This window comes from Bufo gargarizans, chromosome 6 (genome assembly GCF_014858855.1).
Source record: "Bufo gargarizans isolate SCDJY-AF-19 chromosome 6, ASM1485885v1, whole genome shotgun sequence".
Lineage (NCBI taxonomy): Eukaryota > Metazoa > Chordata > Amphibia > Anura > Bufonidae > Bufo > Bufo gargarizans.
In genome coordinates, this window is record NC_058085.1 from 112,695,855 (window position 1) to 112,719,919 (window position 24,065).

Consider the following 24,065-nt stretch of genomic DNA (forward strand, 5'->3'; position numbering starts at 1 on the left):
CTCTTACCCTCATTGGATGAATATCAGCATATGGCGGCTTCCCTTCAGCCATCTCAATTGCAGTTATGCCAAGGGACCAAATATCTGCAACACAGTTATATCCAATCTCTTGAATCACTTCTGGAGCCATCCAAAATGGAGTACCGATAACAGTGTTCCGCTTTGCCATGGTATCCTGATGAAAAATAACACTTCAGCTAAACAATACAGAGCAGCCACATATTAGACCTATTTTATGGTTTGCCTCGGATATTAGCACTTTCCCTTTTGGCCCAGTTGTCTTTAATTAGCAGGAGGTTGGGTTTCTACGTAGAGGCCACGGGAGAGTTGTGTGCCACATGGTAAAACTGCAGTAGTTTGCCACTTTTTTTGCCATGTGCTTCATCAGTACTTGCTGAGACACTGTGGCGAGTCGTGGCAGAATGGCTGTGGCACACTAACATTCCGTGGTCGCTAGGTGGATGCCCATCCTCAGACAACCACCTACTTTCTCTCACTCTGTTTTCTGAGACCACAAGGGAAGGTTTAGCCTGGCACTTCTCTGGTGTACCATTGAGGCCAGTGACGGGTTTACAGTGGTCACGTGTTGTCAATGTGGATTCATTCACCACTGCAGAAGGAAAAAAAGAGCCTGGCTGAGAGAGCTGGAACGGGGGTGCTGGATCTGCTAGGTAAGTACTGCTAAATTCTCTAATCCCCAGTACTTCTCTGGTTCTTACTGAATCCACACAACCCATTTACTGTTACAATAAACTGATATCCACTGGTCTACTGAGGTCACTGCTTCTGCCCCATAGATTTGAGGTCACATGTCTGACTGACAGATGGAATCATGGATGGGACCTCTATGTGGATAGTTTTTGCATCATTATACTGTATGGTGAAAATTACTTACAGTCAGCTGACCTGCCACCCCAAAGTCTGCTAGTTTAGCAACCCCTTCAGAGCTTAGTAATATGTTCCCGGCCTTAATATCTCGGTGGATTTTCCTCATGAAATGAAGATATTCCAGTCCTTTTAATGTTGATTGGAGAATGGTTGCTATTTCTTCTTCTTTTAACTGGGGAGAGAGAATAAAATAGTGTTTGTCATAGAAATCGGTAACATATACATTATATGGCTGCAGCCTGTTATACTACTAGCTCTTGGAATGTCACTCGAGGAATATCAATGGAAGGCTCGTTTCCTATGGTGCTAATGAGACTTAAAGGGAACCCGTCATGTGGATATTTGATTATAATCTAACTAATTATATACAATCATTAACTACTAAAAAGTACCTTAGATGTATTCACTTACTGGTGTGACAGATGGTGACCTCATAATATACACACAAATATGCCGCATGCTAATGAGCTGATTTGAGTCCAGCGTGATGTCAGTAAGTCCAGCGTATATTTAATTCAGAGCTATAGCCACTCCCCTGCCCACCTGCTGCTGATTCATATGGAAACAAACTGTCATTCAGCAGCAGGTAGGCGGGGAGAGTCAGGAGCTCATGAATATTCAGGACTCATCATTATCAGCTGGAGCTTTTCAATACAAGATGTTGGCAGATTGACTGGGTCAATTAAAGAAAGTGACCCAGCATTTTGCTAAGAGAATCAGTCACTTATTTATGTTGCCTTTAGTTAGGACACCATAAAACTGGTGACAGGTTCCCTATTATAGCGTGGAATTGCATCATGAGCAACTTTGTAGTCATATATATGTTCTTAATGCTGCAATGTTCTACAGTTCCCAGATCCCCACCTCTCTTGTTCCTTCTGTTCCCAGTACAAACTCTACTCCCCCCTTCTTTATCAATACCAAGACTCCCGGTACTGTGTTAGGATAGGCCAGTGGTGGCGAACCTATAGCACGGGTGCTAGAGGCGGCACTCAGAGCCCTCTCTGTGGGCACACACACCCTGGAAAAAGTCTATGGTGTACCAATATGCCTCAGACTTTTCCTGCCATTCATCAGCGCAGGGCGCACTATGAACAGCACAGGCAGTGCATTGCATGTAGGCAGGCTATTATATCGAAATGATAAAGTACATGGAAGATATACTATATTGGACTGTAGTGTTCAGGGTAAATTGCCGTGTTGGCACTTTGCGATAAGCAAGTGGGTTTTGGGTTGCAGTTTGGGCACTTGGTCTCTAAAAGGTTCACCATCACTGGGATAGGCCATCAATAGCTGACTGAGGGGCTTGAACCCATAAAACCCCTGCCAATCAGCTGAATGAAGGAACCATTTGGTTGCATGTGCGCCAAGTACTGCAGCTCAATCCCCTTCACTTCAATAGAACTGCGTTGATGTGAGCTGTAGTACCAGGCACTGCCACAGCGAAACGTACAGTGCTGTGACTGGGAAAACAATAAGGCTTCATGCACACGACTGGTCAGCAAACAACGGATCTGCAAAATATGGATACCCTCCATATGCATTTCACATATTTCTCATTCCCATCAATAGAAAGGATCATTCTGCACCTTATATGGAGGAGGGCAGCGAAATCATCTATGTCGGTACTTCATCAGGAGAACCAATATAAGATCTTAATGTACTGGTATCACACTCCTGACCTCCTACATAGAATGAATCCAGTGGTTCCGGGTGATTGTTGGAGATGTGGCTTACATAGGGGTACATTGCCTCACATTTTCTGGGATTGTCCCAAGATAGGCCCTTACTGGTCTGAAGTAGGCGCTCTCCTGACCGACGTTTTTGGAACCGAAATCCGACCCGAACCTGTGTCCTTCCTGCCTAATGTGGTCCTAATATTGTTAGATCAATTCAACGCTTTATTTTTGTCTGGTCTTCAATGCTCCGTCACGGAATATTGTCAAGTGTTACATATGCTCATCCAATATGTATGTGATGTGTTTTGTGTATTGCTCCTCCTTGGAACTTCTGTGCACTATGACATTGTAAGAGTGTATTCACGTTTTTTGTTTTATATACCATAATAAACATACAATTATAAAAAAGAAAGGATCATTCTCGCCCGCAATATATGTTCTACAATATGCTACACGGATTCACATACAATACGGAGGTGTGCATGACTCCAGAGAAATGAATAGGTCAGGGAATAGGTCAGGGAGCGGGGGAGCAGTATACTTACCATCCGTGCGGCTCCCGGGGCGCTCCAGAATTACGTCAGAGCGCCCCATGCGCATGGATGACGTGTCCATGCGATCACGTCATCCATGCGCGTGGGGCGCCCTGTCGTCACTCTGGAGCGCCCTGGGAGCCGCACGGACGGCAAGTATACTGCTCCCCCGCTCCCCACTACACTTTACCATGGCTGCCAGGACTTTAGCGTCCTGGCAGCCATGGTAACCATTCAGAAAAAGCTAAACGTCGGATCCGGTAATGCGCCGAAACGACGTTTAGCTTAAGGCCGGATCCGGATAAATGCCTTTCAATGGGCATTAATTCCGGATCCGGCCTTGCGGCAAGTGTTCTGGATTTTTGGCCGGAGCAAAAAGCGCAGCATGCTGCGGTATTTTCTCCGGCCAAAAAACGTTCCGGTCCTGAACTGAAGACATCCTGATGCATCCTGAACGGATTTCTCTCCATTCAGAATGCATTAGGATAAAACTGATCAGGATTCTTCCGGCATAGAGCCCCGACGACGGAACTCTATGCCGGAAAAGAACAACGCAAGTGTGAAAGAGCCCTTACTTGGCTTCTCATACAACTGGTCATATTGTGTGTGTCTGAACAACAAAACATATTTATTGTTTACTTGATAAATTTATAAGATAATAAAGACTGTTTTCTTTCAAAGCGTACTCTGTATCTATACCAACATACATTTTATTGTAAGAGCCTACAGGGCAAAAAGACCAGTGGTTGTCCATGCCTTTGAAGAAGCCACAACAGTAGAACTGAAGTCCCATTTGGTCTTCAGAATTTTCCCAGTTCACCGGAGCGCCACAGCCTTCTTACAGTCCTATAAGGGTATGGCCAGATTCTCTGGTTTATGCTTACAATTGTGGAAGCCAAAACCAGGCGTGAATTCAAAAAAGAGAAGTCATATCTGTCCTTTGAACTTTTTCTCCTTTTATGATCCACTCCTGATTTAGCCTTCCAGAACTACATCAGGAAACCTGACCGTGTGGCCGTGCCCTAAAAACCTCATGAAACCTTTACTTTTCAGTTAGTAATGTGTAGATAATGTTGGGCAGAGTGGTGGCACTGGGGCTTACTAGATGGAGTGTCTGTCGTCATTCTTCTGCGTTTATGGGTGACCTGCAACTGGTCTCTGAGTTAGTATTTTCTCCTGGAGTCCTCCGTTTCCTGTAACTCATTCTCCTCTTTACCAAGGTTAGGCTACTTTCACACTCGCGTTTTGTGCGGATCTGTTCAGATAATACAATCGTCTGCATCTGTTCTGAACAGATCTGTTGTTATTATCTTTAACATAGCCAAGACGGATCTGTCTTGAACACCATTGAAGTCAATGGAGGACGGATCAGTTTTCTATTGTGCCAGATTGTGTCAGTGGAAACGGATCCGTCCCCATTGACTTACATTGTGTGCCAGGACGGATCCGTTTGGCTCAGGTTCATCAGACGGACACCAAAACACTGCAAGCAGCGTTTTGGTGTCCGCCTCCAAAGTGGAATGGAGACTGAACTGATGCAAACTGATGCATTCTGAGCGGATCCTTTTCCTTTCAGAATGCATTAGAATGCAAACTGATCCGTTTTGGACCGCTTGTGAGAGCCCTGAACGGATCTCAAAAACGGAAAGCCAAAACGAGAGTGTGAAAGTAGTCTTAGGCCTCTTTCACACTTGCGTTGTCCGGATCCGTCGTGTACTCCATTTGCCGGAATTACACACCGGATCCGGAAAAACACAAGTGAACTGAAAGCATTTGAAGACGGATCCGTCTTCAAAATGCGTTCAGTGTTACTATGGCAGCCAGGACAGCCATAGTAGTAGTGGGGAGCGGGGGAGCAGTATACTTACCATCCGTGCGGCTCCCGGGGCGCTCCAGAATTACGTCAGAGCGCCCCATGCGCATGGATGACGTGTCCATGCGATCACGTCATCCATGCGCGTGGGGCGCCCTGTCGTCACTCTGGAGCGCCCTGGGAGCCGCACGGACGGCAAGTATACTGCTCCCCCGCTCCCCACTACACTTTACCATGGCTGCCAGGACTTTAGCGTCCTGGCAGCCATGGTAACCATTCAGAAAAAGCTAAACGTCGGATCCGGTAATGCGCCGAAACGACGTTTAGCTTAAGGCCGGATCCGGATAAATGCCTTTCAATGGGCATTAATTCCGGATCCGGCCTTGCGGCAAGTGTTCAGGATTTTTGGCCGGAGCAAAAAGCGCAGCATGCTGCGGTATTTTCTCCGGCCAAAAAACGTTCCGGTCCTGAACTGAAGACATCCTGATGCATCCTGAACGGATTTCTCTCCATTCAGAATGCATTAGGATAAAACTGATCAGGATTCTTCCGGCATAGAGCCCCGACGACGGAACTCTATGCCGGAAAAGAACAACGCAAGTGTGAAAGAGCCCTTACTTGGCTTCTCATACAACTGGTCATATTGTGTGTGTCTGAACAACAAAACATATTTATTGTTTACTTGATAAATTTATAAGATAATAAAGACTGTTTTCTTTCAAAGCGTACTCTGTATCTATACCAACATACATTTTATTGTAAGAGCCTACAGGGCAAAAAGACCAGTGGTTGTCCATGCCTTTGAAGAAGCCACAACAGTAGAACTGAAGTCCCATTTGGTCTTCAGAATTTTCCCAGTTCACCGGAGCGCCACAGCCTTCTTACAGATTACTCTAGGCCCGTGACGTCACATTCATCGGTCAAGTGAATGGGGCTGAGCTGCGATACCAAGCATGGCCACTATCCAGTGGACATCACTGCTCTTGGTAAGCTATGAGGAGGCAGCAGCACTCACTCAAGCACCACTGTCCCCTAAACAGCCGATTGGTGGGGGTGTCAGATCTTTACGGATCAGATACTGATGACCTGAGGATAGGTCAACAGTACAAAAAGTCAGAAAACCCCTTTAAAGGGTTTCTGTCACCCCAATTTCCGCTATTAAACAGGCCGACAATATAAATGTGAAAATGTCACCAGAATTTAACTCTGCATTTTATTTTATTTAAGTATGCCCCCGTTTTCGTGTAATTTTAACTTTTCTTACATGCAAATGAGCCTCTAGAAGTGGGGGGGGGGGGGGCGTTGCAGCTGCTCCTAAAGGCTCCGTTCGCCCTCATTTCCACGCTCTTCTGTCTTGATTGACAGGGCCAGGCTAGCTTTGGTTCTCCTGCTGGCCCCGTCTGCCGTGTAAATCTCGCGCCTGCGCTGTCCCGTTCAGTATTCGGCGCAGGGGCAGTGAGAAAGCCGGCTGCAACGCCCCCCCCCCCCCCCCTGCTCCTAGAGGCTCATTTGCATATAATAAAAGTAAAAATTACACGAAAACAGGGGCATACTTAAATAAAAGAAATGCAGAGTTAAATTCAGGTGACATTTTTCACATCTATAATGTCAGCCTGTTTAATAGTGAAAATTGGGGTGACAGGAACCCTTTAACTATTGAGGATACAAAATTAAAGAACTACATAACTGCATGGTCCTGTAGAAAGAAACACAATAATGCTAAAGTATGTGTTCAACTTACAGTTTGTTTCCGCAGTCGGATGATGTCAGAGACAGAGCCCCCTCCACAATACTCCATAACAATCCACAGGTCACTGTTCTTAAAGTAGCTTCCATAATACTTCACAACGTGGAGGCTGTGGAAGAAGAGTGGTGAATATGTACTTATACAAATTAAATTTGGCTTGCGTGAAGTGTGCTCACTGTTCAATGAAATCTATGCGGAGAAGAGGTATCCAAGTAAGAAAAGTGGGAAATACGCTGGTTTGTATGGCTACGGTAGGAGAATAGCTAAATAGCCCATGAGAGGCAAGCAACAATAGAAGAGAACTGAAAAACAAAAAGGCTTCTATGAATCAAAAATGAGCAGCTCACATCAATGAAAGCGTTAATATGAAAGTGTACCTGAGTTTTCAAAAAAAATAATAATTGCATAATGGCTGTGTTTCTTTTGTACAATCATACATTTTTAGGGCTTCCCTAATGTATTTTTCAGCTTAATTATTCCTCCTCTTCAGCTGCACAGCTAGATGCATTTCTATCAGAAGTAGGGGGCATCTTCCTTCTGTAGATGTTCTGGGGCAGTGCCATAAATACCCGAGATGGCTAAAACCCCTGAATAAGCAGCATATGCACTCCTGTGCAGATGAATCCATGGTTCCCCAAAATTCTTTGATTACACGGGTTGTAGTGTTGAGACGCGAACTTGACAGGTGCCATATGTGAGATATTATTAAGATGACACATCACTGTGGTGATGAATGAAAAGTTGCCAGTGGCATATCTTCAGTTGAGGCAGACCACACTACTGTTTTGGAGCCCGGGGGAGGGGAGCCCGACGCTGAACACAATGCATTTTCATTCAACCGCCAAAGGGATTATTTAGCTTCTAGTCCAGTAAACGGTAATTGTAGAAATTCCTATGCACTAGTGGTGGCTGCATGCAGCCAGCTTTATAATAGAAGGAAACCAGGTTTATCAATGTATTTTTACCAGTTGTCTGGTGTAAATACATAGAGAAATATAGTGTTTGGAATGAGCACCATATTTATGAAACACCTGCATTGACCTTTGTGCTGACTGGGAGCAACTGTCACACGTGTACTGGGAAACTGGGTGAGTCAATGGGACCCATACTAAGTTTTGCTATGGGGCTCTAGGAGGTCTATAGCATAAAACCTCAGGTAGAAAGGCAATAAAAACCATACTCTGTTTGAAAACTATTATAGAAAGATGTGAAACCAATGGGATTTCTAATGCCAAATGCCTGGACAGGTTAAGAAAGGTACATGGCGCTGTAGATATTGGTGGAGGCTAGAGATGAGCGAATTTCTTAAAAGTTAAATTTGGCTAATTCACCGAGTTTCACGAAAAAAATTTGCTTTGTGACTAATTACTTAGTCACAAAGCGATTTTTTTGTAAGTAGGGGGTGCAATGAAACGGAGCTGCGATAGCGCCGCCCCGTCATTGTACCCCTCAGATGCGGCGTTCATACATAATTGCGACATCTGAGTGTAAAATTAACAATAAAAGAAAAATGTAATCAAACTTACAGCCTCCATTTGCTCGCGATGGGCCGGCCGCCGCCATCTTGCGTGAAGATCTCGGCAGAAATCCTGTGCGGCGCGAGATTACGGCATCACGCCGGCCAGCGTGATGATGTAATCTTATACCGCACAGGATTTCAGCCGAAGTCTTCAAACAAGATGGAGACTAGCGGCCCGTCGCGAGCAAACAGAGGAGGAAAGTTTTTTTGTTTTTTATACTATTTCAAGTTAAATCGATTCGCTGACACGAAGCACAAGGAAATTCGGCTTCTAGGCGAATCAAATTTATCCTGAAATTCGGATCAAATTTGTGGGATTCTATTCGCTCATCTCTAGTGGCGGCCTATACAGAATATCATCTACATTCTAAAAGAGCACTACAGCATTAAAAATGTAAGATCAGAGTTTGTCCTGGAGAAACCAGGACATGTGTTAAAAGTAATCCAATTCATCCACTTCACATAGATTTCTATTTCTGTGTGTGGTAACATTCCGCATGAGATGCGTATGAAAAGTGTTCACAGGAAACTCATTTAAATGAACTGAAGAGGAAATCATTTGGCTGTATAAAAAGGTCAAGGCTTAATAATTTAGGAAGATTTAAATATTGAATGAGCCCCAGTTCCCTTGTGTCCTGACAGCAATTGCTCCATAGGCTCCTCAGCACTCAGAAATATGAAGAAACACTTGAAGCAAAGGGCGATGGGAAAAGTAAGCGCAAATTCCCTCTAAGGAAATCACATCTATTACTTCAGAAATTCATGCTGCTGCTCGTTTACGGGATGATTAATTGAATAATTAATTGAATAATTGACAGGTTATTTCATGCAAAAATATTATCATTCAGATTTTCTAAGGATTAATCCACCAAATCATGAATAAGAGATTAGGGTTTTTTGATACTTGCTTCTATTTGTCTATACATTCCTATGGATCCGGGACAAATGCTGACATACTTAAAGGGGGTTTCCAAATTTGCATCAACATCTTTTAAAATAATCATTTATGAAGGCAGCTGTAATTTTGTAATGTATTTCTATTACCTTTATTGCTCCTATCTTTCAATCTGGGCTGTGGTCACATGACCATGTCCATGTAGCTCCTTCCTATTTCCTGTGATGTTATGTCCATGGGCGTATCAAAGGAACAGCAGGGGCAATTATGGGGGAGAGTTTATATAGCTGGGTGGGAGGAGAGAAACTAACTGGGCGTTGTTAGGGGCGGTGCTAGAGTTGTGGCAGTGGAAAGAGAAGTGCATCATGGGTTTGGTTGGATACAGGAACAGGAAGTGCTCCTTACAGGATGGAAACAAACCAGAGTCATTGGTTTACATGGTGAAAACGGGTCAGGAGAGTCCAAATTAAAAAAACAGTTTGAAGATGTAAGGTAAGTAAGGACATGAACATGTTTGTTAAAAACCATAGTAATCTCAAAAACCCCTTTAAATCATCCATACATAAGACTGAAGAAGGACAAAATGGAAGATTTAAGCCATATTGGTAGACCATCAATTGAAAAAATAGAACGATAATTTGTGATGGCCAGTGGCAGACATCTGGCTATCAAAAATGTGATTGGCCAGGCTAGAAAACGTGGCCATTGTTGGCTGTTATTACATGTGTATGGCATAATAGATCCAAAACGCCCTATCCTATGACTATCTGGTCCTTGAGCACAATGGCAAATTTTATTAAAAAAGGTTTCCTGGTCGGCTAGTTTAGTTTGGCATGTTACTGGTGGGATCGGACACAATACGATATGGAAGGCTTTAGTCGTCATCAGTTCCCTCATGGTCAGTTGTTTCTGTTATCATTCAGGTCAGTGGGATAGAGAGATTACAGAGACGGATGTCTTCGATGTGATCAGTCGCAAAGCAAAATAAAACTGAATGCAAATCTTACCCTAAACTATAATAATATACTGAGTACTGAACAGCTACCCTTCTAGATTCACGGATATTAATGATAAGTATACAGATTTAGGTCTTATGCACAAGGCCGCATTTTTTTGTCTGCATCCGAGTCGCATTTTTTGTGGACCCTTTTTAATGGGGCTGCAAAAGATGTGGACAGCACACTGTATGTCCATTCCGTGGCCCCGCAAAAAGAAAATAGAACAGGTCCTATTCTTGTCCATATTACGGACAAGGATCGGGCAGTTCTATAAAGGGCAGAATGTTCCGTTCGGCATTATTCGGAACGCAAGCGGCTGGTATCCGTGTTTTGCGGATCTGCAATTTGCCATGTGCATGAGCCCTAAAATGTATGGGGGGTTCACAACTCTCAAGCATCAACCGTGCTGGATTTTATCTATGTTGTGCCGGGAGATAGGCCGCTCTCAGAAGTGTCTGGCCGTTTTTTAGGCTTTAGTAAGATAGTATCTTTTTAATGTGCTGAGTATACCTGTCACACTGCTGCATGATGGAGATCTCCTTTATAATTTCCTGCAGGTCAGACTCCACAGGAATCTGTTTAATGGCCACAATCTGGCTTGTTTCCTTGTGGTTTGCTTTAAATACACTGCCATATGACCTATGGAAGAAAGAACACACATCATGAAAGGCAACTGGCCTTGGATAACTGGCCAGCTTGGCATGTATCTGTACCGAATCATGGGTAATAGGTTCTACAGTCCTACAGTAAATAGCAACGCTTTTTCTTCCTCCTCTCTCTGATCTGTCTCCATGTTTTCTTAAACAAGACAATGCAGGGCACATCCACATTTACATGACCAGGTATGAACAATACCTTATACCAGGCATCCTCAAACTGCGGCCCTCCAGCTGTTGTAAAACTACAACTCCCACAATGCCCTGCTGTAGGCTGATACCTGTAGGCTGTTCGGGCATGCTGGGAGTTGTAGTTTTGCAACAGCTGGAGGGCCGCAGTTTGAGGATGCCTGCCTTATACCATTCATTAGTCCAATTGGTTTCCTAGATTTTCTTAAATGCACTTTGTTTAAACTGATTATCTATTCTCTGGATAGATCATCAGCTTCAGTTCGGCGGGGGTCCGACACCCGGGACCCCCGCCGATCAGCTGTTTGAGAAGGCAGCAGCGCCGTGTCACGACTAGTATCAATGGCGTCACGACTAGTATCAACTAGCGTGGGCGGGGCTAAGCTCCATTCAAGTGAACAGTGCTTAGCCCCGCCCAGGCCATTGATACCAGTAGTGACGTCACTGGGCCGGCGGTAGACAGTGAGAAGGCCGCGGCGCTACCTCCTCAAACAGCTGATCGGCGGGGGTCCCGGGTGTCGGGCCCCCGCTGATCAGAAGCTGATGATCTATCCAGAGGATAGATCAGTTTAAACAAAGTGCAGAACCTCTTTAAGGTTGGAAGCTCAAGAGCGTGTCCTTTCTGCTGCAGCTCTCTCCTCTTAAGGCCTCTTTCACACAACCGTATGGCTTTTTCAATCTTTTGCGGTCGGTTTTCACGGATCTGTTGTTCTGTTTTTTTGTTTCCGTTTCTGTTCCGTTTTTCCGTATGGCATATACAGTATGCAGTAATTACATAAAAAAAAAATTGGTCTGGGCATAAAATTTTCAAAAGATGGTTCCGCAAAAACGGAACGGATACGGAAGACATACGGATGCATTTCCGTATGTGTTCCGTTTTTTTTGCGGACCCATTGACTTGAATGGAGCCACGAAACGTGATTTGCGAGCAATAAAAGGACATGTTCTATCTTTCAACGGAACGGAAAAACGGAAATACGAAAACGGAATGCATACGGAGTACATTCCTTTTTTTTTGCGGGACCATTGAAATGAATGGTTCTGTATACGGAACGCAAAAAAGGCCCGTAAATGAAAAAAAAAAAAAAAAAAAAACGGTCGTGTGAAAGAGGCCTAATCTTCAGAGGACTAAGGGTAGCTTCACATTTCTAGAGTTCACCGGATTCGGCTTAGCCGGATACTGACGTTCATGCCAGACCCCATTGACTATAAAGGGTTCTGGTGGGGATCCAGACGCTTTCCAGCATGAGTTAAAGGGGTTATCCGAGTTAATAAAAATAAAAAATAAAACTCTTAAAATCCATCAGGATATACATATATTTTGGTTAAGCTAGATTTCATCAAGTTAAGGCCTCCTGCACACGACCGTTGTGTGCACCCGTGGCCGTTGTCCCGTTTTCCGTTTTTTTTTCGCGGACCCATTGACTTTCAATGGGTCCGTGGAAAAAATAAATAAATCGGAAAATGCACCGTTTTGCAGCCGAGGCCGTGATCCGTGTATCCTGTCCGTCAAAAAAATAGGACCTGTCCTATTTTTTTGACGGACAATGGTTCACGGACCCATTCAAGTCAATGGGTCCGTGAAAGAACACGGATGCACACAAGATTGGCATCCGTGTCCGTGATCCGTGGCCGTAGGTTGCTTTCATACAGACGGATCCGAAGATCCGTCTGCATAAAAGCTTTTTCTGATCTAAGTTTTCACTTCGTGAAAACTCATTTCCGACAGTATATTCTAACACAGAAGCGTTCCCATGGTGATGGGGACGCTTCTAGTTAGAATACACTACAAACTTTGTACAAGACTGCCCCCTGCTGCCTGGCAGCACCCGATCTCTTACAGGGGGATATGATAGCACAATTAACCCCTTCAGGTGCGGCACCTAAAGGGGTTAATTGTACTATCATATTCCCCTGTAAGAGATCAGGGCTGCCAGGCAGCAGGGGGCAGACCCCCCCCCCTCCCCAGTTTGAATATCGTTGGTGGCACAGTGTGCGCCCACCATCGGCCCCCCTCTCTCTATAGTAGTAACAACCATTGGTGGCAGTGTGCGGCCTCCCATTCCCCCCCCCCCCCCCCATCATTGGTGGCAGCGGAGTTCCGATCGGAGTCCCAGTTTAATCGCTGGGGCTCCGATCGGTAACCATGGCAACCAGGAAGCTACTGCAGCCCTGGTTGCCATGGTTACTTAGCAATAGTACAACAGTATAAGATTAATACTTACCTGCTTGCTGCTGCGATGTCTGTGAACGGCCGGGAGCTCCTCCTACTGGTAAGTGACAGTTCTTTAGCAATGCGCCGCACAGACCTTTCACTTACCAGTAGGAGGAGCTCCCGGCCGTTCACAGACATCGCAGCAGCAAGCAGGTAAGTATGAATCTTCTACTGTTGTACTATTGCTAAGTAACCATGGCAACCAGGACTGCAGTAGCGTCCTGGTTGCCATGGTTACCGATCGGAGCCCCAGCGATTAAACTGGGACTCCGATCGGAACTCCGCTGCCACCAATGATGGGGGGGGGGGGAATGGGAGGCCGCACACTGCCACCAATGTTGTTACTGCTACAGAGGGGGGGGGGGGCGATGGTGGTTGGCAAACTGTGCCACCAATGATTTAATACAATAGAGGGAGGGAGGGGGGGGCGATGGTGGGCGCACACTGTGCCACCAACGATTTCTAACATTAGAGGGAGGAAGGGGGGGCCCGATGGGGGGGCGCACACTGTGCCACCAACGATATTCAAACTGGGGAGGGGGGGGGGTCTGCCCCCTGCTGCCTGGCAGCCCTGATCTCTTACAGGGGAATATGATAGTACAATTAACCCCTTTAGGTGCCGCACCTGAAGGGGTTAATTGTGCTATCATATCCCCCTGTAAGAGATCGGGTGCTGCCAGGCAGCAGGGGGCAGTCTTGTACAAAGTTTGTAGTGTATTCTAACCTGAAGCGTCCCCATCACCATGGGAACGCCTCTGTGTTAGAATATACTGTCGGATCTGAGGTTCACGAAGTAGCTCATATCCGACAGTATATTCTAACATAGAGGCGTTCCCATGGTGATGGGGACGCTTCAAGTTAAAATATACCATCGGATTGGAGAAAACTCCAATCCGATGGTATAAAAGAACTCCAGACTTTACATTGAAAGTCAATGGGGACGGATCCGTTTGAAATGGCACCATATTGTGTCAACATCAAACGGATCCGTCCCCATTGACTTGCATTGTAATTCAGGACGGATCCGTTTGGCTCCGCACGGCCAGGCGGACACCAAAACGACTTTTTTTTCATGTCCGTGGATCCTCCAAAAATCAAGGAAGACCCACGGACGAAAAAACGGTCACGGATCACGGACCCCGTTTTTGCGGACCGTGAAAAAAAACTGTCGTGTGCAGGAGGCCTAAAACCCATATGTACACCTTTTCATGGTTCTGTCATTGCTTTGTTTACATGCTGAGGGGGCGTATAACAAGAAAGCCTGAGCTCTGCCTCATGAATATTTCTGGGTGTGAACAACCTGACCTTTCCCGCCCCCTGCTCTGCACTTTGCATCAAAAAAAAAAAAACACACAATCATCTCCTAGCTCACACTGGCAGAAGATCTTCCTGTCACATTGCAGCTGCCGGATCCGCCGATCAGTGTGACAACTGACAGCATTTGTAGACGGATCCCAGGTGCGAATCCGTCTAGAAATGCATTGCAAGTACGGATCCGTCTATCCGCTTGTCATGCGGATGAACGGATCTGTGTGGCAGTCTTTTTCACAGTTTTCATGGTCTGCTCATGCGCAGACCGGAAGGACGGATCCACCCTTCAGTTGTTTTGCAATGCCGGATCCGGCAGGCAGTTCTGTTGTCTTAACTGCTCGCCGGATCACTATGCTGCAAGTGTGAAAGTAGTCTTAGTCCTGCGATCTCTCGCCGTGCTGCGCCGGAGCTCTGCCCCGTCCCCATTATAGTCAATGGGGATGGAGCAGCAGTCTAGCGGCACGGCCAAATAGCGGCAGGGCGGATCCGACAGGGTGAACAGCCAGTCGGATACGTCCTGCCGCTAGTGTGAAAATACACTTGCGCTAGTGTGAAAGTACCATTAGCAGTATCTGTATCTAAGCAATATCTATATTATTCAAATATATATTCAATATACAGACGTGGACAAAATTGTTGGTACCCTTTGGTCAATGAAAGAAAAAGTCACAATGGTCACAGAAATAACTTTAATCTGACAAAAGTAATAATAAATTAAAATTCTATAAATGTTAACCAATGAAAGTCAGACATTGTTTTTCAACCATGCTTCAACAGAATTATGTAAAAAAATAAACTCATGAAACAGGCATGGACAAAAATGATGGTACCCCTAGAAAACACAGAACATAATGTGACCAAAGGGACATGTTAATTCAAGGTGTGTCCACTAATTAGCATCACAGGTGTCTACAACCTTGTAATCAGCCATTGGGCCTATATATATGGCTCCAGGTAATCACTGTGTTGTTTGGTGATATGGTGTGTACCACACTCGACATGGACCAGAGGAAGCAAAGGAAAGAGCTGTCTCAAGAGATCAGAAAGAAAATTATAGACAAGCATGTTAAAGGTAAAGGCTATAAGACCATCTCCAAGCAACTAGATGTTCCTGTGAGTACAGTTGCACATATTATTCATAAGTTTAAGATCCATGGGACTGTAGCCAACCTCCCTGGACGTGGCCGCAGGAGGAAAATTGATGACAAATCTAAGAGACGGATAATCCGAATGGTAACAAAAGAGCCTAGAAAGACTTCTAAAGAGATTCAAGGTGAACTTCATGCTCAAGGAACATCAGTGTCAGATCGCACCATCCGTCGTTGTTTGAGCCAAAGTGGACTACATGGGAGACGACCAAGGAGGACACCATTGTTGAAAACGAATCATAAAAAAGCAAGACTGGAATATGCCAAACTACATGTTGACAAGCCACAAAGCTTCTGGGAGAATGTCCTGTGGACAGATGAGACAAAAATCGAAGTTTTTGCCAAGGCACATCAGCTGTATGTTCACAGACGAAAAAATGAAGCATATCAAGAAAAGAACACTGTCCCTACTGTGAAACATGGAGGAGGCTCTGTTATGTTCTGGGGCTGCTTTGCTGCGTCTGGCACAGGGTGTCTTGAATCTGTGCAGGGTACAATGAAATCTCAAGACTATCAAGGAATTCTAGAGAGAAATGTACTAGCCAGTGTCAGAAAGCTTGGTCTCAGTCGCAGGTCATGGGTCTTGCAACAGGACAATGACCCAAAACACACCGCTAAAAACACCCAAGAATGGCTAAGAGGAAAAAATTGGACTATTCTAAAGTGGCCTTCTATGAGCCCTGACCTCAATCCTATTGAGCATCTTTGGAAGGAGCTGAAACATGCAGTCTGGAAAAGGCACCCTTCAAACCGGACACAACTGGAGCAGTTTGCTCATGAGGAGTGGGCCAAAATACCTGCTGAGAGGTGCAGATGTCTCATTGACAGTTACAGGAAGCGTTTGATTGCAGTGATTGCCTCAATAGGTTGCGCAACAAAATATTAAGTTAGGGGTACCATCATTTTTGTCCATGCCTGTTTCATGAGTTTATTTTTTTACATAATTCTGTTGAAGCATGGTTGAAAAACAATGTCTGACTTTCATTGGTTAACATTTATAGAATTTTAATTTATTATTACTTTTGTCAGATTAAAGTTATTTCTGTGACCATTGTGACTTTTTCTTTCATTGACCAAAGGGTACCAACAATTTTGTCCACGTCTGTAGATATTGCTTTGATAAATATATGTATTATGTATAGCTGAATCCAAAAATATGATTGACATTTATTTATTTTTTCCCAGGGTGTGTTAAATGTGTAATGTCTGCTAGTGGGGGGGAAGGGGGGGAGGGCTGTAAGAACAGGGAACAGGGCTGTAAGAACGATCCATGTGTACAAACTGGCACCTCTAGCCCCAGTGAGTGCAGGAGGGAAAAACATACCCTGCTGCTGGAGAAGAGATCGCCTCGGCTCTGGTAAGTACCGCGCATGAGCGATCGCATACCAGAGCCGAGGCAGTGTGAGGAGAGCTGGAGAGGGGAGGGCACCAGAGCCGGCTTGCTGACGTCAGGGGTCACATGACCCAGAATTAAACTGGCCAAATGGAGAAAGATAGCTTATAGAAGTGATTTAAAGAAACCTTCAGTGAACTAGAATAAGAGTAATTAGAATAAATTTATTTAAGTCGGATAACCCCTTTAAGGGGTTTTGGGCCAGACAAAAAACGCTGCATGTACTGTTTTTTGTCCTGCTGAAACCCAGCACTCCTGCTGCAAACTGGCTGGATCCCATTATAGTCAATGGGGTCTGGCAGTAAACATCAGTATCCGGCTAGGCCAGATCCAGTAAATGACGGTAGGCTGTTCTCTGCTGGAACAGCCTGACGAATCAGTGAAGCAGAGGTGTGAACCTACCCTTAGGCTTTTTATTTTTTTGCTAAATATCATGTTATTGTTTAAATTAGGTGGATGGTCAGAATAGCGTATATTTCTATTTTTCAGATGAATGGCATATCAAAAGATTTGAAACTTTTTCACTTACCCTTCACCAAGTTTTTCTAGGATATCAAATACTTCCTCCGGTTGTTTATTTAAGTTGTCTTCACTTAGTTTTTTTAACTGCCTATAGTAAAGTGCAGACAAGAGGTTTCTGTTAGCAGACATGAAATATAAAAGGGAACAGCATGTCACAGGCACTCCTACACTTCTCAAAGACACCATTGCCCATGTCTTTATTTCTATTAAACCATTTTCCTCAACTATTGTAGTTTTCTCAATGACCACTGAGCTTCAGAATAGGGTAACACATCCTCTTCTGTACAGATCACTTCTCAGCAGTCATCTCATTATCATCACAGGCAGGATGAGGATCACAAGAAACAACCTGCTATCATAAAGCTGGAGGCAGATAACCCAGGGTCCACTGCTGAGCTCATCTCCTACCCCTCCCCTGCACAGTGACCTAAGCAGATAACAAAGCATGCTCACAAAACTCTCCCACAGAAGTCATTGAGAAAGGACTATTGTTTTGATGCGTCCATGCATAACAGACACTTATGATGCTGTCAGGTTGGGAATTACACAGGATCTCCAACCATATGGGTGCAAAAATACATCCATAATATCCTTGTCCAAAACCAGTTTCAAACTGTATAGGCCTGATCTGCATTTACCCACAGCTTCTCTGTAGATTTGTATGGTACAGTTATCTGAATAACTTTCCTATGACATTAAAGGAGCTAAGACAGTAGGGATGTGTCTAATAATGACAATATTCTTAGCTGATTCCAGCAGAATTGTGAATGCAGCTCTGGACTATAACACAAGCTGCAACACATTATTAGTAAAGGGTAAGTAAACCATTGTATTTACATAGCGTCAAAGGAAATAGGGTTTTGACTGACAGCTATATCATGTGTATGGGCGGCCTAAAGGGAATGTGTCACCACAACATGACCTATTGTTTCAATCATGTTTTTAGGCTAAACATATTTTGAAGAATCTTTACTGATGCTTTTTAAATTTAAACAAATTCCTAAAAGGCCTCATGCACACAACAGTATTTTTTGCACGGTCCGCAAAACGGGGTTCCGTGATCCGTGTCTGTTTTTTCTTCCGTGTGTTTTCCTTGATTTTTGGAGGATCACCAGACCAGAAAAGTGAAAAAAAAAAAAAATATATAAGTCAAGTTTGTCTTGAAAATGATAGGAAAAAAACGGACACGGATCACGGACGCGGATGACAAACGGTGCATTTTCCGAGTTTTCAACGGACCCATTGAAAGTCAATGGGTCCGCAGAAAATCACGGAAAACGGAACAATGGACACGGATGCACACAACGGTCGTGTGCATGAGGCCTAAAAATGTAAGACAATATGTTTATCATCTGTTAATCGTATCCGTTTCTATCCAGATACTTCCTTTGATATACATCAAATCTTTATTTAAAAAAAGAAAAGTTGCAAAAAAACTGTATGCACATCCGTCAAACGTATATGTAAAAAAAGAGAGATAGCCACAAAGTTGCATACATTTGTATACTTTTTTTTAACTGTGTGTAAATGTATCCACTTGACGTACGGCAAAAACGCACTGTGAACAGCCCCTTTGACTCGAGGCGGAAACTGACATCAGGTAGTGACATGGCGGTGTAAGCCAAAAAACGCACTGTGAACAGCCCCTTTGACTCGAGGCGGAAACTGACATCAGGTAGTGACATGGCGGTGTAAGCCAAGTGACGTTGATCTTTTTCTTTGGGCTGCTGCCGCCGGATGTCACACCCCTGTGGTCTCTGCACGGCAGCGCTCAGAAAGGTCTCTTCGTTCCCTCTGTGTTCACTAAGTGATAGATAATACATAATAGGAAGTGGCAGAGACGAGCCGGGCATTTTAATGGTATTTAAATAGCACCTTCCGGCTTCTGATGCAAAAAAGAAGAAGTGAAGAGGCTTGCCCAAGAATTTATTACACAACCCTTGAAATGTAAGAAGATCCTGACAGGCCGTGCTGTATCTATGTGGACGCCGCACAGCGAGGCCATTGTGTGAGTGAAATACAGAGGCTCCGATTATGACGACACATCCTGTACTAAGACTCCTACACAGTCCCCCTTAGGCCTCATGCACACGGCTGTGGTGTGTTCTGCGGTTTGCAAATCGCGGATCCGCAAAACACGGATGGCGTCCATACGCGTTCTGCAATTTACAGAACGGCACGGACAGCCTTTAATATAACTGCCTATTCTTGTCCGCAAAGCGCGGACAAGAATAGGACATGTATTTTTTTTTTTTGCGGGGCCACGGAACGGAGCAACCGATGCAGACAGCACACGGAGTGCTATCCGCATCTTTTGCGGCCCCATTGAAGTGAATGGGTCCGCATTCGAGCCGCCAAAACTGCGGCTTGGATGCGGACAAAAACAATTGCAGTGTGCATGAGGCCTTATACGGATGATGGGAGTACAGCTGGACGTCAAGTTAGGGCACATGCTCCTGCTACATACAGTACTAGACACTAATACACTGCTGGTAATCTAATGTCCCATCAGCTCTGGGCAAAGGACACAAAGGAGCATTTTTAGTTTCCTTTCAGAAGCCCATGGTATAAAGCTATATATTTCCCCTGCTTTCTGGCTAGGCCAAGTACATTAAAGGGGTATTCCGGTTGTTAAAAGTTATCCTCTATACACAGGATAAGGGGGATAACTATTGATGATGATCCTACTCCTGGGACCCCCACCAATTACACAAACCGGTATCCCATATCCCTCGGAGCTTCCCAAATGAACAGAGCAGCAGCTAGGGCATGCAAGCTGCCACGTCATTCATCTCTAAGGGAGTTCTGGAAATAGGTGAGCGCTGTACTCTGCGGTCTTCACTACATTCATCTGTAAGAGAATAGAGCGGCACTGCACGTGTCTAACAACCCATGTCCTCAGCTCTATACCCAAAATCCAGGTCACAGGTTCCCTTTAACCGGCCGCTGGGGTACTCTTTCTTGTGACCAGTGGGGGTCCCAGCAGTAGGATCGTCATCGATCTAAGGGTCCATTCAGACATCCGAAGTGCATTGCGGATCCGCAATACACCCGGCCGGCACCCCCATAGAAATGCCTATTCTTGTCCTCAATTGCGAACAAGAATAGGACATGTTCTATTTTTTTTTCGGGACCCGAAGATCGGCGGCACGCTCCGGAAATGCGGATGCGCAAGTGTGCTCTCCGCATCCATTCCGTCCCCATAGAGAATAAATGGGTCAGCACCCATTCCGCAATTTGCGGAACGGATGCGGACCCATTATTACAGATGTGTGAATGGAGCCTAATAGTTAATATCCCTTTAATGCCTCTTGCACACAAACGTTTTTTTTCTGTTTATGTTCCATTTTTTGCGTTCCAAATACAGAACCATTCATTTTGATGGATCCGCAAAAAAACGGACAAGGATAGAACTGTTCTATCAGGGGCCAACTGTTCCATTCCGCAAAAAACGGAATACACACAGACATCATCCATATTTTTTGCGGACCGCAAAATACTGAAAAAGCCATACGGTTGTGTGCAAGACGCCTGTCAAGAAGAACATGCATGTTAACAGTGGACCTGGACTAAAGCTGCTTTCACTGGTGTTTTTTTGCACCTGTATTTTTTGTTGGAAAAACTCCAGCTCCAAATACCAGCTGAAGTCTATGGGAAACATGAAATGCAGGACACAAGGGTTTTTTGCTGCTGCCATTTGTTATTAAGTGGTGCTTTTTGCCGCTCTTTCTTTTCAAAAGCGCAGCATGCTGTAGAAAAAAAATGGCACTGAAAACGTCACGGCACAAAAAACTGAAGCAAAAAACACGAGCCTATTCAAACACTTGACATGCTGCAGATTTTAAAATCCACACTGCAGACCAATTTCTGCACCATATTACTAAAGATCTGATCTACTTGGCCGATACTGTATACGAAAACCAGCTGAACGGCGCTAAACCATGAGCAGGTTTTTGATAGGCTATTTTCATACTAGCGGCAGGACGGATCCGCTATTTCGCCGTGCCACAGCTATTTCGCCATGCCGCAGCTCCGTCCCTATTTACTATAATGGGGACGGTGGCGGAGCTCCGGCGCAGCACGGCAGTGCAATTTAAGAGGCCGCCGGACTAAGGGTACTTTCACACTAGCGTTATTCTTTTCCAGCATAGAGTTCCGTCAAAATGGCTCTATGCCGGAAAAGAACTGATTAGGCATATCCCCATGTATTCTGAATAGATAGAAATCCGTTCAGTTTGCATCAGTATGCCTTCCATTCAGTCACTGTCAGGCGTTTTAGCCGGACATAATACCGCAGCATGCTGCGGTATTATGTCTGTCCAAAATGCCTGATCAGTCGCCGGAATGCCGGATCCGGCATTAATTCCCATTGACTTGCATTAGGGTACTTTCACACTTGCGTTGTTTGATTCCGGCAGGCAGTTCCGTTGCCTGAACTGCCTGCCTGATCAGACAAACTGTATGCAAACGGATGTCATTTTTTCTGACTGACCAGGCATTTTTCAGACTGTTCAGGATCTGATCAGGATCCTGAACAGTCAGAAAATGCCTGATCAGTCAGAAAAATGCATTGCAATACCGGATCCGTTTTTCCGGTGTCATCAGGCAAAACGGATCCGGTATTTATTTTTTTCTCATTTTTAAAGGTCTGCGCATGTGCAGACCGGAAGGATGGATTCGGCAATCCGGTATTTTGGCACTAATACATTCCTATGGAAAAAAATGCCGGATCCGGCAGTCAGGCAAGTCTTTAGTTTTTTCGCCGGAGATAAAACCGTAGCATGCTACGGTTTTCTCTTTTGCCTGATCAGTCAAAATGACTGAACTGAAGACCTCCTGATGCATCCTGAACGGATTACTCTCCATTCAGAATGCATGGGGATATGCCTGATCAGTTATTTTCCGGTATAGAGCCCCTGTGACGGAACTATGCCGTAAAAGAAAAACGCTAATGTGAAAGAAGCCTAAGTGCCGGATCCGGCATTGCAAAAGAACTGAAGGACGGGAAAACTGTGAAAAAGACTGCAAGACTGCTGTCAGGTGTCACACTGATTGGCGGATCCGGCAGGCAGCTCCGACGACAAAACTGCCTGCCGGATCACACTAACGCTAGTGTGAAAATAGCCGAAAAGTACTGCGTGTCCGACTTTTTAGTCTGGCGGCCTCTCACCGCGAACTGCGCCGGAGCTCCGCCCCGTTCCCATTATAGTCAATGGAGACAGAGCGGCGGTCCAGCGGCACAACGAAATAGCAGGACAACGGATCCGACAGGGTGAACAGCCTTTCGGATCCGTCCTGCCGCTAATGTGAAAAGCAAAGGGTTCCACATGGTAATCGCACCAACAATGGACCTGCACGAATACCCTTGGCACGGCTGTCCCCTGAAAACAATGGGAGGTGGTTTCAGCGCACACTGAGCACCGAATCGATGCTGAATAGTGTTGAGCGAAGTTGTGGTTTCAAGTTCGGCGTATCTAAGAATTCCGTTACGGATTCCATAAGTTATGGTCCGCGGTAGCGGAATCCATAACGAAATTCTTAGATAACCAGAACCTGAATCTCGTACGTCGAACTTGAAAATAGAGGTTTGCTCAACACTACTGAAGAGGAATTACTGCGACAGTGTAAACAGGACCACATAGTAAACATGAAATAATAAAAAACCCAAGATGGTCATTGTGTGCAAAGTTGTGTAGAAGCAGTGCTAACAGAAAGAGACCTGTCCCAGATCTTGGGATACATGAAGAAGACCTCCATGTTCAGCCTTGGACAGAGCAGCTTTGCAGTTCTGTTCCTAGTATATATGAAGCAATAAAGTGCAGCTAGCAGTTATGGACCAAGTGCAGACCTAGAAGCATAAAAGACCCTCCTGTGTCCACAGACATGACTCTGCAGCTGTGACCACCATATGTCTGTACCTCCAATTCATAAAACATCCCGACATTATGAAAATAGTATAAAAACTGCTCGAGCACATGATACAATGTAATACATCTCCAGTCAGCAATGAGTGGTGGACGCGCTACCTCCTGGGGTGGTTCCTCATCTGCACAGCCTCCATGTTGCTGTCAGGTAGGTGGACGCAGCCTCCTCTGCAGGTACCTGAGGCACAGGATGATGGCAGCTGCGGTTCCTGCAGACAGCAGTGTGCACAAACATTTACATACCCCAGAGAACGGAAGTAGGAACAGGAAGCCAGAGCCTCACACACAAGTCACAGCAGCTCTGATGTCACCTCAGATAGGTTATCAGGGAGCTCCTGCAGGTGTCTGTCCTCCCGTACAGCAGGGTGGAGACCAGGGCACGTGCTGCCTTACAACTACAACTACCAGCATAGCCTGCCACCTACTGTACAATGTTTGACCATGTCCCAAAGCAGCACCAGGACTGCAGGGTGATAGAAAGGGGGCATTTCATCTAAATACTGTATAGACATTACCTATACTGTATGCCGTGTTCACATTCACATAAGGCGTTTAAGGGGAAGATTTATCCACCTAACGCCATGGATTTGGCGTTAAAAAGACGCCAAGCATGGTTTTGTGACTTTTTAAATGCC

General features: G+C 45.1%; 1 protein-coding gene across 1 annotated transcript in view; it reads right to left on the bottom strand.

The window, feature by feature from the left end:
* LOC122940559 (serine/threonine-protein kinase 4-like) overlaps positions 1–23,696 on the bottom strand; it is a 72,041-nt gene extending 48,345 nt beyond the window's left edge. The window contains exons 1-6 of the mRNA XM_044297160.1: positions 23,533–23,696; positions 17,514–17,594; positions 10,583–10,711; positions 6,655–6,769; positions 896–1,060; positions 8–175 (exon numbers count right to left, since the gene is read on the bottom strand). Coding sequence (XP_044153095.1) covers positions 8–175; positions 896–1,060; positions 6,655–6,769; positions 10,583–10,711; positions 17,514–17,594; positions 23,533–23,567 — 693 coding nt within the window. The 5' untranslated portion in view covers positions 23,568–23,696. The remainder of the gene's footprint in view (positions 1–7; positions 176–895; positions 1,061–6,654; positions 6,770–10,582; positions 10,712–17,513; positions 17,595–23,532) is intronic.
* Positions 23,697–24,065: the final 369 nt, after the last annotated feature.